Here is a 16,994-nt window from a genome sequence, read left to right on the forward strand (position 1 = left end):
AAAATTAAAGTCTACACGTTCGTGTATTTATATTTTTATATTTTTTTATATTTATATGTAATATAATTTTATTTAATACATTTTCTGATTTACTAGAGATTCGTTGAACAACACGAAGAGCTTGCTCGAAGTCGGTATAGTAAAGTGGACGGAATATGAAGATCAATTCTCCGAAGCTACAGAGTGGCTTACGCAAACCGAGCAATTAGTTCAAACGTTTAATAAGTTACAAGACAGTCTTGAAGAAAAGAAAAATGTTCTCGAGCAGTTTCAAGTTCATTTACAGACATTGTTCGATTGGCAGAAAGAATTAGACCGCTTAAATATGAAAGCACAAATTCTGTTGGAAACGTGCGCTGACACGAGAATTTCTAATGCCATAACGCAACTCACTACCAAATATAACGCACTGCTGTCTCTCGCTAAGGAAATAATGCGGCGATTGGAATTGCATTATCAGGTAATTGCTATTTATTTTTATCTATTTGCTATAAATATTTAATATAGGAATTTAAATTCTTTTAACATTTTATCGATATAAAAATTATATAAGCGTGTGTACACATATGCACACGCATAAAAAATAATATGTTATTTTATATAAAATATAAATTATAGGAGCATCAACAACACAATACTTTGTATCAAGAATGCCAAGATTGGATTGAGCGCACGCGAGATAAGTTAAACGAATGCAAAAGCATTCCTAGCACATTGACCGAAGTTAACAATAAGTTACATACGTGTAAAGCTATTCGGCAGACATTGGAGCAAGGACAGAACAAATTGCGTTACGCTTTAGAATTGAAAGAGAAAGTCATCATGAATACCGAACAAAACGGTGCGGCAAAAATTCAAGAAGACACTGAAAACTTGAAGAGCGAATTTGATAAGTTATTGGCCGATGTCGAAGATGTTAGACAAAAATTGTCAGCAAGAACGAGCATGTTGGAAGAGCTCAACAAGATTCACCGACTCATCTCGGATTGGTTGGAAGAAATTGAAGGCAAAGTTCAACCAGGAGACGTATGCAGAAACGATCTCAGCGAGAAACGCGCCCTGTTGGAAAAATATAAGATCCTGCAGAAAGACATTTTCAGTTATGGCGAAACGGTGGATCACTTGAAGACTCACCTGAATGAAAACCCTAGCGTATCGAAAAGTCCTTACGAATCGACTATTAATAAGTACGACAACTTGAAGAAACTGATTTCCGAAAAGATTCGTGTAAGTACAATTTCTTTAGAAAATATGGACAAAAATATGGACAAAAATATTTGATATTATAATAATAAAATTTTATCATGTACATAATATTATATATTTTCATTATTTTAGAACCTGGAGACTCAAGTCAAAGATCATGAAAGATTCCAACAAGCTCTGAACGAGATAAATGACTGGGTGCGTCACACAAAAGTCGAGCTTCAACAATATAGCGATACTCACGGCGAAAAAGAACACATTATCGAACGAGAGAATAAAGTCAACCAGATTATCGCGTCTCTACCGAAAGGCGATACTTTGATTTCGAAGATGCTAGAGTTGAGCGATGTCGTAATCTCCAAGACAGGACCCGAGGGTCAAGATTCCATCAAGCAGGACATGAAGCAGATACAAGCGGACTGGAAGTCTTTGCAGGCGCAATGTTACGATTCGCAACGTACTCTTACCAACTGTATTTCAAGCTGGTCTCAGTTTACGAACGCGTTGGATGGCATGAAGCGATGGATAGATCACTTTCAGAAGAAGATCATTGACGAACAGGCCAAAGACAATAATACTCCGGACGATTTAGAGCGCTGCAAACGTTTAATGGAGGAGGCGATTAAGCAAAAACCAATCTTAGAGGATCTTAATGACAAATGTGAGGCCTTGTTGGAGATCAGTGCTTGCAGTTGGGCACGAGATAAGACGGTACAATTGCAGTCGGCATATATGTCTCTCTTGACTGAGGTGCAAGGACTCGTCTCGAAGGTCGAGAAGAATTTGGCGGATCATACAGAATTCTTGAAAGCCAAAAAGGAGATGGAAGATTGGCTACGTACGGCTTACGGTTCGGTAGAAGATTGCGTCGGTGTAGGAGACACGGCTTGGGCAAAGGATAAATTAGAAACCTTGAAGGTGAGTGTATCTCGAGGCAAAGTGTCAGATATTATATCAGGATATTTTATTAATTGCACCAATAAAAAAGTATCACACAAATAAATTCACAATTGTATATTTTTTCTGAGAGTTGCAGAATTCAAAAGTTGTAGAATTTAAACAAATAAAAATTACTGGATAAAAATAAAATATATGTCACTATAATTTGAAAAGAAAATATTTTTGTGACATGTATGTGATTTTTTTAGCCATGATTAATAAAATATATATAGTTTGAGGAAAAAATCAAATATTTTAGAAAATAAAATGTGCATTAAATAACTAATAACATGCTTTATTCGACTACAATATTTGCTCTAAACTACATGTCTTATTATAATTTACGCATAATTTTAGCTGGTTGCGACACGCGTGACGGGAGGTCAACATCTATTATCAACGTTGCAGAACGCCTTTACAAAGGCAATTAACATAGCCCTTCCAGAACAACAGGATCAGTTACGGTCGGATATGGCTAATCTACGTTCCAGTTGGGAGCAGTTGAGCATAGACCTTAATACGGTTCAAGCAAAAGTAAAATCGGTCTTGAGTCGCTGGGAGGATTATGCAGACGCCCGCGATAGATTTGCAAAATGGTTAGAAGAGAACGAGAGTATTGTAAAAAGTTTTTCGGACACAAAAGGCGAATTTAGCGAGATGAAAACAATGCTCGAACGATACAAGCATATTCAGGAAGAGGTTTGCAACAGAAAATCCGACTTGGATCACTTGATGGCAGAAGCAACGGAATTATCGGATTGGGCAAAGAACAACACGATATTGAATGAAACGCAGCAGCTGTTGGATCGATGGAAGGCATTAAGCGATCTTGTCGATGAGAGGAAAAAGCTAATAGAAAACGAAATACAGGAATACAATACATATCACGTGGCTCTGCAGGAAACAGAGAAATGGCTGTTGCAGATCTCCTTCCAACTGATGGCGCATAATTCTCTCTACATCACCAACAAAGAGCAAACAATCGATCAAATCAAGCAGCACGAAACGTTATTAGCTGAGATCCAGAAGTATCAAGAAGTGTTAGACGAACTCAAGCTGAAGGGCCACGGTCAAATAAATCGATATGTTGGCGCGAATCCCGCTATTAAATCGACCATAGAAACGCAATTGCAGAATGTGCAGGATAGTTACAATTCTTTGTTGAATACCGCTCTCCAAATCAAGAACAGGTTAGCGGAGTCTCTAGCCAAATTCCAGGAATACGAGAACATTCTGGAGAGCATCATGAAGAACCTGGATATGTATGAAGCAGAAATCACTCAGGAACTGGATGCTCCGTTAGATAGTTTACCTTCTGCCGAGCAGAGCCTCGAGGCTGCTCGTACTCTGCACAACAAGCTGCAAGCTGAGAAAGCTCGATTAGCGTTAGCGGTAGAAGCTTGCGAAGCTGCGGCGACGTGCGTTTCGAGACCCGGAAGTCCTCTCGATGCTCCACCTATTCAAGTTCCTGCGAGAGAAGTCGAAGTCAGAACAAGACTCGACGATCTCATTGATCAGGTACGTGTTTAAATTTATTTATTAATCAACAATTACAAATATAATCAGTAATTAATAATAAAATTAATTTATTAATTTAATAAAATCAAATATGTTTAAATTTCCATAATATATAAATAAAAATGTTTTATATCCAAGGTCTTTATATATCAAAAATTTTCCATTATTCTCTCCGTATAAATCTAGAAAAGTGTTTTTATATTAATTTGTCTCAAATTGCATTGTATATTTTTAAAATTGTCAGATGCAAACGCACTTAGCAAATGTGATGAAAACTGTAAACGAGCTCGAGGAACAATCGCATCAGAAAAAGGCGCTCCGTGCTTGGATCAATCAGCAACGAGCTCTCTGTGCCGAATGGAAATCACGACCGACAAAATTGCGAGCGGAGGCTGCCCAGGCGGAATTGCAAGCGATGAACGAGTTACTCACCAACGTGTGTGAACGACGCACTCGTGCATTAACAGAATTATCGATTCACGATAAGGATCAAGACATCGAAGAGGGATTGAATAAACTAGAGGCCGAGCTGATAGATGCTATCGCAGGAAAGCAAGCGGCGCAAGATTTTATTCAGAAATACAGATCACAAGTGCAGGACATCCAAGCATGGTTCGACAGTCTGTCGAAAAAGGTCGATGTAATTGAGAAAGGTAGCGGACTGACTATCGACCAAAAGATCTCCAATCTCAAGGACATCACGGGCGAATTCGAGTCTCAGGGACCGGAGAAACTGGCAGAAATCAAGAAACTAGGCGACCAGGTAATGGACTCGGTCAGCAATTTAGACTCTCAGCAGATCGAAGAGCAAATTAAGTCAGTGGAAAGACGCTACGCGGATATTAGCAAGAAGCTGCAAAGAAAAGCCCAGATTCTGGACATGACAGTGCAAGGTATCGAAGCAACGAAGCGAGAGATCGAGGAGAATCGCGAATGGATTGAGCAAAAGAAGCAGCAGGTGAAGATGCCTGAGTTACTTGGCTTCGAAAGCAAGCAGGCGGAAGAAAGAATCGTCGCTCTTAAAGTAAGACTTTTTACAAGATTTATTTGTCATTTTAACTTTACGAAATTAATTACATATTAGTCTTTAATTAATATATTATGTTATATTCTCAATTATAGGCCATGCTGAAAGAAGCGGACGGAAAGCAATTGATCATAGATACACTGGAAAAGAGAGTCGTCAATATGCAAAATGAGTTGGAAACTAGCGAGCAACAACAATTAGAAGCCGATACGAAGACTTTGCGCGGCGAGCAAATTGAATTGTGCGCCATTTTAAGGGAAGAGATATCCACCGTCAGCATAGCGGCTGATGCACGTCGCAAATTAGAATCTGATATCGAACAAGCTCGAAATTGGATAAGATCGAAAGGCAACGATTTGAAAAAACTTAGCGGATATTTACCTCTGAGAGCTTCGAAGGTTGAGCAAGATATCATACAACATAACAAACTGGAAAAGGATATTGACTCTTTTAACGAAACCAATCTTAAAGACATTCTTAAACAAGGGCATAACTTATTGAAGGATTGCAACGCAGAAAGTCGTGTTAAACTTCAAGCCCTCTTGGATGATCTGAATAAGGATTACGAGGAGTTAAAGAAAGAAGCAAAAGAAAAGCAAGCCTCCTTAGCAGATCTTCTTCAGGGCCGCAAAGCCTTCGAGAATGAATTTGACAAATGTCAACGGTGGGTCAAGGAAGCTGAAGTGGCTACGTCTACCGAGTTGCGACCTTCTAGTCTGGACATTCTTCATGAACAACTTGCTAAGGTATGATATGGTATTGACTGATAAAAAAATTATAATTAAAATGCTTTAGAAATAATTTTGCATATTATTTCGAACTTATCCATTTAAAAAATATAAAAATTTTTCTTTCTTTCAGTATGATCGATTAAAAAAAGAGGCACAAGAGTATGGCGAGGACATAGAAAAGATAAACCAACAAGGGAAATCAATCCTGCCGACCGTGAGTGACGCGGACAAACAGGAATTGAGCGAGCAATTGAAGAACATGAAGGAAGCTCACGGACGAGTGGCAAGTGTCATAAACGATAGAGCGATCGCGCTTCAAAAGAGTATAGATGAAGCTGAAGAAGCTGCCGCGCGAGTGGCGGAGGCAATTCAATTCATGGCAGATATTCAGAAAGAGCTACACGAGCTAAACAAACCCATAGGTGCTCGTATAGAAGACGTAGAAGGAATGTTAACTGCTTACGAAAAAATTCTCGATGATCTCAAAGCGAACAAAGCAAAATTATTCGACCTTCAATCTACTAACGTTGGGGATCTACATGGCGTGCTAGCTCAACAGGACGATCTAATAAGAGCTCTCGAAGCGCAAATAGCAAAGCTTCGTCAATTGCTATTGTTACGACAACAATTCATCGCCTTAATCGCAGAGATTACTACTTTTATCACCAAATATACTGAAATTGTCCGTGACATCGAGAAATCCGGGCAAACGACAGAGGATAAGATTAAAAGGTAACTATCAGATCAATATAATGTTAAAGGTGTTTTAATTTTTTATTGATGATATTATTTATTAAACAATAATAATCTTGTGAATTTAACAGATATGACGACGCTATACTAAAGATTCAGGAATGCGAAGCTACTCTTGCAAGCGCGACGGACAAAGGACAGCAAATAGCGGCGGAAGGTTCAGTCGTGGACAGAAACAACGTGACAGAGCAGCTTCAGTCGTTAAAGCAACAATTGCAAGCCCTTAGAAGAGCAGTAGAGACACAAAGAGAACAACACGAGCTGGCGGCAGCCGAGCATAGAAGACTCGCTAATGAACTGGCCGACATTCTGGACTGGCTTGAGAGTAAAGAAAAGGAGGTCAAGTCCAGACCGCTTTTGGCGAGGGACCCGACCAGCGTCGAGGCAGAATTGAAAAAACACCAGACGCTTTGTGCGGATGTAAATGAGTATCTCGAGAGGATTAAAAATTTGAAACAATCGGTGCGACATGAAGAAGGAATGCCTGGATCCTTGAAGGAGATGCTGAGCGAAGCGATGTCTCTGGTGACATCTTTACCGCGAGAGATGGAAGAGCGGGGAAATTATCTCGAGAATAACATGCAAATGAGATTGGATTACGCCGTTCTTACTGATAAGCTTCACAGTTGGGCTCGCGAAGCTGAAATTCGGCTGGAGAGTAACAAGGAAGGTCTCGACTTTGAAAACATTCTTAATGATTTGGAAGAGCACAAGGTGAGGAATTCTCTCTCGATTTATCCTCTCTTTTTTTTTTTTTTTTTTTTTTTTTAATTCCTTGAGCTACTTATAAAGCCTGATAAATTTCTCTGTGAATTAATAAATTTAATTATCAATGCCGATTGTGTGTATTATTCTTTTAGATATACTTCAGCACCGAATCGTCGATACGCGAGCTCGTGTCGCAACAAATCCAACAAGCGGCTGATAAAATCTGGCCTTCTTTAGACAGTTACGAACAAGAGGAACTGAGTGCTCAGCAACAACAGCACACTCAATTATTGAAAAATACTCTCAATACGGCTAAATCGCAACGTTCACGGTTAGAACAAGGTGCGGAGACATGGAAAGATTATACGCAGAGCTTGGAACGTGTCCGTTCTGTTATTAGTAGGACGAGATTCACGGATGAACCGGTCACTACATTAGCTGGATTACAATTCAATATTCAAAAAATTACGCATGTCCTGAATGACATACAGGTACGTTAAAAAGCAGCAGAATACAAACAATTCTTTCTCTTTCTTTATATAATCTTGTAATATTTTTTATACAAAATTAAAAAAAAAATTGTATTGAATTTTATCAAGTAATATTGAATTCATATTTATATACAGTACCGGCAAAAAATATATCACCTTTAGGATTTTTGAGCATAAATTTAATTTAATTTACTTACTTATAAAATTAATTTTTTATATTATTAAAATTAAATTTTTATATTATTCTATGAAAAATATTTTATTTGGTAAGTTGTATTTACTATCAAAACATATATTATGATATTATAAATATCCATGCACTTTGAATAAAATTATACTCAAAAATACTAAAGGTGATATATTTTTGGCCGGTATTGTATGTTTATAATGAAATATATCTTTTAATAAAGTAAAGAGAGAAAGGGAGAAAGTATTTCAACAATTATTAATATTATCTAAATAAATATAATATATTTATAAATATTGATATTAAATATTTGAAATTTCTTTTTATATATGATACATGTATATTTTAAAGAAAAATTATAAAATCATATATTGTACTGTATAATATACATGATTAATTATTATTTGTGATGTTTTGCTGTTATGTTTTTTACAGAATCAACAATTTGAGCTGGATCTTTTGAACGAACGTGGACAAGAGGTTCTTCAACTCGCAGACGCCAATAATAAAAAAGCAATAGAATTGCAGCTTTCGGAGATCAGTTCAGAATGGCAGGAATTAATATCAGGTTTTGAAGGACGTAGAAATGCTCTCGATGCACTCTCACAGCATTGGGAAGATTTGGAAACGCAATGGGCTCTTATCGAAACGCGATTAACTGCGATCGAGGAAAAGAACAAACTTATAGATACAGTGATACGATCAAAGCAACATTTGCTTGATACCGTTAAAGCATTGGAAGTAAGTATAATGCTTCTTATAATTAACTATACTTGTTTTAATAGAGAAAAAAAGACTCGCTACATCATATTATTATAAACAACAATAAATGTAATTGTCATTAAAATCCTATTGCGTCAGAATAATTAAATTCTGCAAACTTAAATTGATTGCATAAGAATAGTTAAAAATACAGAAAAGTCCTGCTCCATATATAGTTATTTATTATGTATAGAAATATAAAACTTGCACGTCACGCAAGGAATATTTTTAATCCTTTAAATGGTTTGTACGGTGTCGCGTATTTTATGTGAATACATATTCTTATCGATTTACTACTGTGGGTTAACGGTATAGATATACAATTAGTCTGTCTTTCTCTCTTTCCGGTGCACCCTTTATAAATGCCAAACGTGTCAGACTAGCACAGCCAGGCACCACAGGTGCTCGGCCCTCCAAAACTATCTATTTTAGTCGCTCACGAATTATCAAACGGTGAGCGCGTGTGTCGGCGGCATTTTTATTTCTATAAAAATATGCATCTCCGCACATACGTCTTATCACAAATTATTGTTTTAATTTGAAATTTATAATATTATATTTATTAAATTAAAGTTTTTATTAAATTTTGCATTAAAATGGTTGGTGTAAACTGATCGTCGATTATGATTAACAAACTTTTTGGTCTTGTTGCGGACAGGAACTCGTGACGGAAACTGAAAAACTTAAACCTGCAACGGAAGAAGTGAAAAATTTGGCAGGAACTGTACTCGCGTATCTCACAGCGTTTTCAGAAACGTCGGCACGAAATCTCGAGGAACGCCTCGAGAAACTGCAAAATTTCACCGAATTGTGAGTTAGAAAATTTATCATTTTGTTTTTATAAATATCTGCTCAGTATGGACTAGCACCATCTCATATAATTGTTGGCCAACTAAGTCAACTAATGATTATTCGATATTATTTTAGATAACAATCGATTTAAAAACGACAAGTATTAATACAATATAATTTCAATAAGCTAACGATAAGAAATAATAGGAGAAATGTAATTTTAATATTTTATTTAAAATAATATTTTTCTTTTGAGAAAGAGGAAAGAGATTTATTCCCCTTCTTATCTTCTATATTTATTTTATAATATATGCATTATCAAAATATAGCAAGTAATTTTATATTTACATTATTATATTTATACTCTAGATTTGCAAAGTTGAACTTTCAGATATTAAAATCTTTTCTTTCCAACGTATTTGTTATGTCCAGAATTTGATAATATTTATTATAATTTAAATTTAATTTTGAATTTAGAATTTTTTATATTACATATTCGTATCATTATTATATGTATCTTTATAATAGTTTATATAATTTATTAATTAATTCATAAATTAATACAAATTAGAATAAATTTAAATTAGCTCGCGATTTTTGATGACTGGCAATGGTGCTACAAAAGTCCTTTTGCGAGCAGATTTGCATGTGCATGTATAAATGTGCATCTGAGGCTTCTGCTTATATGCGCTTTCTTTTTCTTTCATACATATATCTATTTTCTATTTCAGCAATTCTATAACTCATTTTTATATTTTTATTGATATTATTAGCATTTATAATATTTCTTTCAGGTGATCATATCGTTTTAATCGCATAGCATATTATAGTTAAAAATAATAAATAATATATATCCAAATCCACATGAATATATGTATAACTCTGTTTTATTAATTTTGACGTCACGTTTAGGGAAAGATTTATATATATAGTTCTAAAAAAATTTTAATTGCATTTTTCTTTATAGATGTAAAAACACACAAACCGCAATTATATATTGCGGTTTGTGCGTTTTTGGCAAAGACTTCCAAGAGTATTATTTTATCTCGCGACACGTGGGATTTAAATCATTGCTAAAAACATGACATAAACAATCAATCTTTTATTGGCGAGACATTTCGTCAATAAATAAACTAAAATTTGATTACGACAATACAACTGTTTTAAAATCAACCGTATAATATTATAAGTCAGTAATAACGATTGTTTTAAAAGGCCGTATAAATATATCTTTAAAATGCGGGGAAACAATTTCGTGAAAATGATTAAAGGGAATTTAAGTTTTTAATTAACTCGTGTAATTGCAAAAATTAAATCACGCCCACATGCATACGTGGGTATTAACTATAATATTCATCGATCCATTGCTACTCCATTATACTCGTACATCGCGCTATGTCACCGCCAAATTCATCATATGACGTAATACGACACCATATAAAACTCGATATAAGAAGATTGTTTGAAGCCGAGGAAGGTCGATATGCATTCCGGAGGGAAATGTGCATCGACGGCCCCTCTACCATATTTTTTGTCATCTGGTATATTAGCACGCGCCAATTTATTCAGTCATATCCGTGCCGGCATCGATGATACGTCGTTCACGATGCTTACAATTACATCTTTCCGGCATTATATCATCGATACTAATCGTGCGTAAATGTTTCAAACAGACAACACAACGCGCTTCACATGCGACGTGCACGTTGACGTTTTGCCAAGTAGCGAATCGCCGTCAAGTATGACGTCCTCGTAGCATAATTACATTTGACCCCACGTGTGTTGCACTGTCAATGTACGAGTGGCATAATTTTTATATGCACGCGAGACGCAGTTCGCGAACAAGAGACTGTTATAAATATTGCTATTTGGACAGAAATGAGCTTACACTTTGGGAGGCACACTCTCACGAGGTACGGTATTTACGGAATTATTGTTGTTTACACGTTAAATGTCAACGAGGAAAAAGTGAGATAAGGATAAAGAAAAACAATGGCAGAAAGAGATACAGAGAAGGAAGAGCGAGAGAGAGAGAGAGAGAGAGAGAGAGAGAGAGAGAGGAATGATTATGTCAATTTGAGTGGGAAGATACTTGCAGAATCATATTCCTCTATAGCACAAATTTTAATCGTCACAATGTATTGCTGAAACTTGTGAAACCGTATCTCTCGTACAGTGAAAACGCCATATAAGAACACTCATTCTCATATATGTATATGTATAACGTACGCATGCGCGCAAAACGCAACAAAATATATTATTATGATATCGACGCACGTGTACCGCATGAGAAATATTTGAGAATGACTTCTTATAAGTGGAAAAAGTAGAGAATAATTAGGTTCATACTTTAAGTTTCACGCTTTAAAAATTTTTACATTGTAAAATTAAATTTTTGAGTGCAGGTTTTGTCCTAAATTTTTTCTCTTTTCATTATTAATTAATAATTAAAGAAGTTGTTTATAAGACGCATTATATATTTTTTTAAATTACCACACATAATCAACACTGTGCACACTATAAAATGTTACATATGAATAGAAATTGATGTGTGTGAAAAATCGTACACACTTATTTTATCGTAGACTTTTTAAAGTTATTTAACATTAGTGTATGTCATCGATACACAGTTCGCTGGCCGATCGCATAATGCATGCGATGCCAATCAAATACGTGCTAAATATAAGCATGATGCCCGAAACAGAATCAAACTTTGCTTCTAAATTGCAAATATTACAACATACTGCGTAACATGCGCTACAAGAAATAACGTATCTATGAAACTTATATAATGGGATGTGTCATAATAGTTGATGTCATAATTTCTCTAGTAAATTTTTCGCATTAGCATATGAAAATTGAGTAATAACTTTTTATTAATTTATATATATATATATATATAGAATTATATCAAAAACTGGAAAAATAATACACTGTTTGTTATTATGATTTATTAAATATAATTATTCTATAATCATATTTTTTCTAAGGATGCTTTGATGTGTCTGCAAGAAGAAATTGCTAGAAACTATTTTTTTAAATGGAATCATAAAATTTTATTTATATAATTTTTTATTATTTTACATAAGTATTAAACTATTAAAAATATTAAAGTCATTAAAGAGATTAGCGAAAGGTCAAGTCACTCAAAAGTTAATATTTTATTGGGCATTTTATATTTTATTAGATATATAGATTAAATGCATAAAACATCGTGGAACTAAAAAATGCCATTATATTTGTTTAAAGGAAATACTTTTAAACAGATATATTGATTGTTGCAATTTTTTATCTTTCATAAACTTATTAGAAAGTTATATCTATAAATAGTTTAGAAGTTAGTGTAATTTATGTTTATAAAATAGTATTTGTGTAGCTTCTATAGCGGAGTTGTTTGTACTTTTTTATCTGTACATTCCTGTTTATACTGGACTAATGACTCTCACATGTTTATAAATATCATTCACCTTCTATCATCATGGCTATTTAATCAATATTTTATGTGTATCACACATATTAAATCGTGCAATCAATTTATTATTAATCAAAACGTATATCGTACAGTGAAACACAATCATTATGAGATCATACTGCTTATATAGATCCTGAAAAAACAAATTTAATAATTATTTTTGCTTTGTGTAATTAAAATTCAGAAAAAGCGCACAAAAGTTTATCTGAGAAACTTGATATTCTGGCCGAATCCAGTTAAAGTTTACATATTTTCAAAAGTTATAATCTTCTTAATTTATATATATTTTTTTAAATTGATAAAAGATATTCCAAATAGTAGTAAAAATTTAAAATTGCATCTTATCAATATATCAAAATTAATTTACAGTATTTGACATGAAATATCTAGATGTTTCAAAATCCTTATAAATACAATTATATGTATTATAAAATAATTTATATAAACTTTTTATAAGCATGCTTAAGATATACAAAATTAATTCATTTCTTCTAATAATTGATATTTTTAAAAATAGGTTTTCTATCAAAAAATATTTCGATTGATTCATGTTCTCTCCCTCTATTATATTTTTATTTATACTTTCATCCTTTATATCTCTTGATCATTTATATAGCTAAGCATTTTTAAACGATAGTAGACGTGCATGTAATCTCTGTCGCAATTTCAATCACCATATCATTGTTTTTATGACTCGTGTGTTATTTCATTATGATAGTCACAATATCGATTAAATTTAATACGCAATACAAACTGATATGTAAAAATCTACCGGCTTAATTTGGTGGACTTTTTCCCAATTCTTTGATATCTTTGTCAAGAAAAAATGAACGGCAAATTACGAAAAATATATGAAATCATGCAAAAGCGTTTACAATAACAAAATTACAAAGAGGAAACTGGCCGCTGTAAATGTTTTTGTTATAAATCACGGCCACGTTTATTATTCAAAATTATCTCAGTAGTCTCCCAATCTTCCGCAACTCATTGGTTTTACATCTTCAGCCGATTATTCTTAGGATGTCGTTCTTGGCTAGTTGAGCCGGTCTTAAAGCCAGGCCGCATGCGTCGCGACGAACATCTCTACGAAAGCTAGCTTTTAGCGAGCACATCTGACTACATCCTTCCAATAACGTTTCGAACTACGAACGCTGCTGTTTAGCTTGATAGTGCCGCGCCATATTGTTATCCGATTAAACGCGAGAACAAGAACGAGGATTAAAGAGAAAAAGATAAGCGAAAAGAGAAAAAAAAAAAAAAAAGAGAAGAAAGTGAGAAGTTCGCATTCAGTTCGCCATCGATTATATTGCGAAAACGCGAATATCGCGCGATTATCGCATACGGATATACATAGGTACATAATGTTGACTTTTATCGCGCTATCGATTATGATTATGAATATCGTATAGAGAAATATTCGTATAGAGAGATTAAGAGTGATTTCATTCAAATATGTTATCGTTGAAGAGAAATTTTCACGCTACTATTTACATCAACGAAATATAATCACGCAATTCGTGGTTGCCAAATTATGCGATCGATGATATCATTGTGAATCACACGAAACCGCACGAAAACAAATAATCAGTTTGCACTCGACACACATAGCGCCGGAAATAGTATGCAAATGTTCATAATTTTTTGAAAAAAAAAACTCATTAGTGATAAATTTTATTCTCTCGGCTGTTATGGCACATAATACGCAACTTATCAAATTCTTCTCGATTTAGATAATACGTAATTTTTATTATTATGCGGATATAAAATAACTGTATAATATTATTAAAAAATTACAATTGTATACTTAAATTCAAACAAGTTTCTCTCGCAAAAGGCCTATGTTTTTTCAATGCAAAATGAATTATTATTATATTCTACAAGGCTGCATCTCTTTCTCTCTCTTTCTCTCTCTCTCTCTCTCTCTCTCTCTCTCAACCGATGATATTTTGCATTTAATTTAACGTGATGATGTCATGAAAAAAACATCTACTAAAAAAAGAGTCGTTTCGAGCAACGGAATAAAAATTAGCAAGAATGCAATCATAAATAATTTATTATTAGTATTGTATATTAATGTGAAATATATGAAGAGATCATACGATAACGGGATGAATAGATTAATTTGATTTTTATCAAGAATAGATTATGAAAGAAAACAAAACAAAAATCAATAAATGTTAAAACTCTAATTTTGAATAAGCTTTTTGAATAAGCAAAATATATATATTGTAATCGTTGAAAAATGAATTGTTTAATTTGACGTTAATTAATTAAAATTATACATTTGTTTTTCTTGAAAGGACGATAACAGCATACGAGACATTTTAGTAGATGACATCAACATTTAAATTATTCTCTATGACTGTGCAACTGATAATTGACGTAAAGACCATATATATATATGCACTATTTCTATGCTTTAAAAAAAACTTTTTTGCATTTATATATAAAAAAACTGAGAAAATTTTTAGTGCGGCGGATAAAATTTGAAAAAAATTACATTTATATTATAAATTGTTTTATTACGTTTTATTTAGAATCAACGATATTTTGTTTAACCTTGAATCCTTTTTTTATTTTCCTAAATAGTTTCTTGTTAATATTATATAAAATATAAATAAATATAGGAATAAATAGATTAATCGTCTTTCGAGAAATTGTGTGCAGTATCTCTAAACAGTATCTTCCTCATAGCGTGCCACGAGTGTACATAGTTAGCTAAGTTCCCGTTGGTACATACTTTCTTCGTCTACTTTTAGCCAAGGCTGCCCCGACTCTGCGACTTCGCCTGGGATCGGGCCAGGCGAAAACACACAGCGACACGCATTTCCGATTCTAAATCCGTCTCACCTCGCCGCAAATAATTGCTCTTAAAGCTACTGATTTCGTGAAATCTTTTTTACATCGATCTTTAATGTAACATATTTATCTCTTGTACTTATTACTATGTCGCCGGGGCAATATTTCAAAGAGTTATGCTCTACATGCAATATGTGTTATTGACAGAAATAAAAATCATTTCTAAATATACATTTTATATCATTTAATTTTTATAAATAATCTGTATCATGTATAAAATTTTTGATAATTTATGGCATTCATATCCAATCTTTTCTACCAGGAGAAAAATGAATAGTAAACAATTTTAATTTTAAAATATAATATATATTATTTAATTAAATAATAAAAACCATCTTAAAAATCTTTTTTTAAACGTCCATTGTATTTATTTATATTATAATATACGTTCAATGCGCTTATATAATAAAAATACGTTTAAAAGCCGCTTCTTTTAATATCTGCAAGAAACTTTCTCGCCATTCATAAAAAGTCACTGTCTGGATCGTCCTTTTAGACTCGTTGGCTCGCTTCGTGGCAAGTCCGAAAAGGCAAGCGAAGACTTGGAAGCGCTCGAGAACATCGAGCGTGAGATCGAGCGCTTGCGGAAACGATTGAACGAGGCGCGCGAAAGCGCCTCGAACTTATACGTTTACGGCATTGATCAAGACGCAATCGAGGCTGAACTGGGCGACTTGCAATCGCAAGTCGAGAACTTCATCGACACCGCGAAGAAGTTCTCAGGAAGCATTAAGGCGCGGTACCAAGCTAGCCAGCAGCTGGTACCGAGCGACATTAGCCAGCATCTGACTGCACTCGAACTCTGTGCCGAGGCGACAGCACAGGCGATGGAGGAGAAACAGAGAGAACAGAAACGCGCCAGGACCACCAGATCGGATTATTTGGCCGATGTGGACGAGGTGCAGGCATGGATCCGGCAGGCTGAACTCAAAGTACAAAACAGATCGATCGAACCGGCCGTCCTCAGGGAGCATCTCAGACAAATACAGAACGAACTAGGCACAATTAACGACAAGCTCGAACGATTGACGAAAAACGGACAAACCATCGTTAAGAACGCGAGGGATGACGCTGAGAAGGAACTGATCAACAGCACAATCAACAATCTCACTGAACAGTTGGCGCAAGTCAGAAGCTGGTTGGAGGAGAAGAAACAAATTGTCGGTGATACTTTAGACGCCTGGCAGAGGTTCCTCACTCTTTACGAGGATGTTAAGGCATGGACGGAGGAAAAGAAACAGTTTCTAGTCGAGCCGCTCAAGCTCAGCACTCTTGTACAATCCAGACAAAGACTGCACGAATACTCGGTATGTGAAGAAACGGTCATTTTTCGCCTTTTAAAATACACGTGACAGTATTCACAGCTGACACTATCTTTATATTTTATAGACGGCGGTCAAGAGCTGTAAGCAAGTGAATAAAAATCTTAGCGATATGGGCAGAGAATTAGAAAATATCGGTCAGGTAACTAGCGCAGGCGATTTGCCGGAAAAGCTAGCCGAGGCAGAAGAGGGCAAAGTACAGGTCGAGGGTCAACTATTGGAAAGGG

At 34.6% G+C, this 16,994-nt stretch overlaps 1 protein-coding gene across 2 annotated transcripts in view; it reads left to right on the forward strand.

The window, feature by feature from the left end:
* The window catches only part of Msp300 (Muscle-specific protein 300 kDa), a 67,978-nt gene that overhangs the window by 33,565 nt on the left and 17,419 nt on the right, over positions 1-16,994 (forward strand). For both annotated transcript variants that reach the window (XM_072900082.1, XM_072900081.1), the window contains exons 24-36: positions 97-460; positions 619-1,227; positions 1,339-2,124; positions 2,503-3,663; positions 3,908-4,687; positions 4,786-5,436; positions 5,552-6,153; positions 6,246-6,888; positions 7,035-7,373; positions 7,996-8,301; positions 8,981-9,132; positions 15,942-16,752; positions 16,835-16,993. In XM_072900082.1, the coding sequence (XP_072756183.1) occupies positions 97-460; positions 619-1,227; positions 1,339-2,124; positions 2,503-3,663; positions 3,908-4,687; positions 4,786-5,436; positions 5,552-6,153; positions 6,246-6,888; positions 7,035-7,373; positions 7,996-8,301; positions 8,981-9,132; positions 15,942-16,752; positions 16,835-16,993 (7,363 nt within the window). The remainder of the gene's footprint in view (positions 1-96; positions 461-618; positions 1,228-1,338; positions 2,125-2,502; positions 3,664-3,907; positions 4,688-4,785; positions 5,437-5,551; positions 6,154-6,245; positions 6,889-7,034; positions 7,374-7,995; positions 8,302-8,980; positions 9,133-15,941; positions 16,753-16,834; position 16,994) is intronic.

The sequence above is a fragment of the Anoplolepis gracilipes genome, chromosome 10 (assembly GCF_047496725.1).
Source record: "Anoplolepis gracilipes chromosome 10, ASM4749672v1, whole genome shotgun sequence".
NCBI lineage: Eukaryota > Metazoa > Arthropoda > Insecta > Hymenoptera > Formicidae > Anoplolepis > Anoplolepis gracilipes.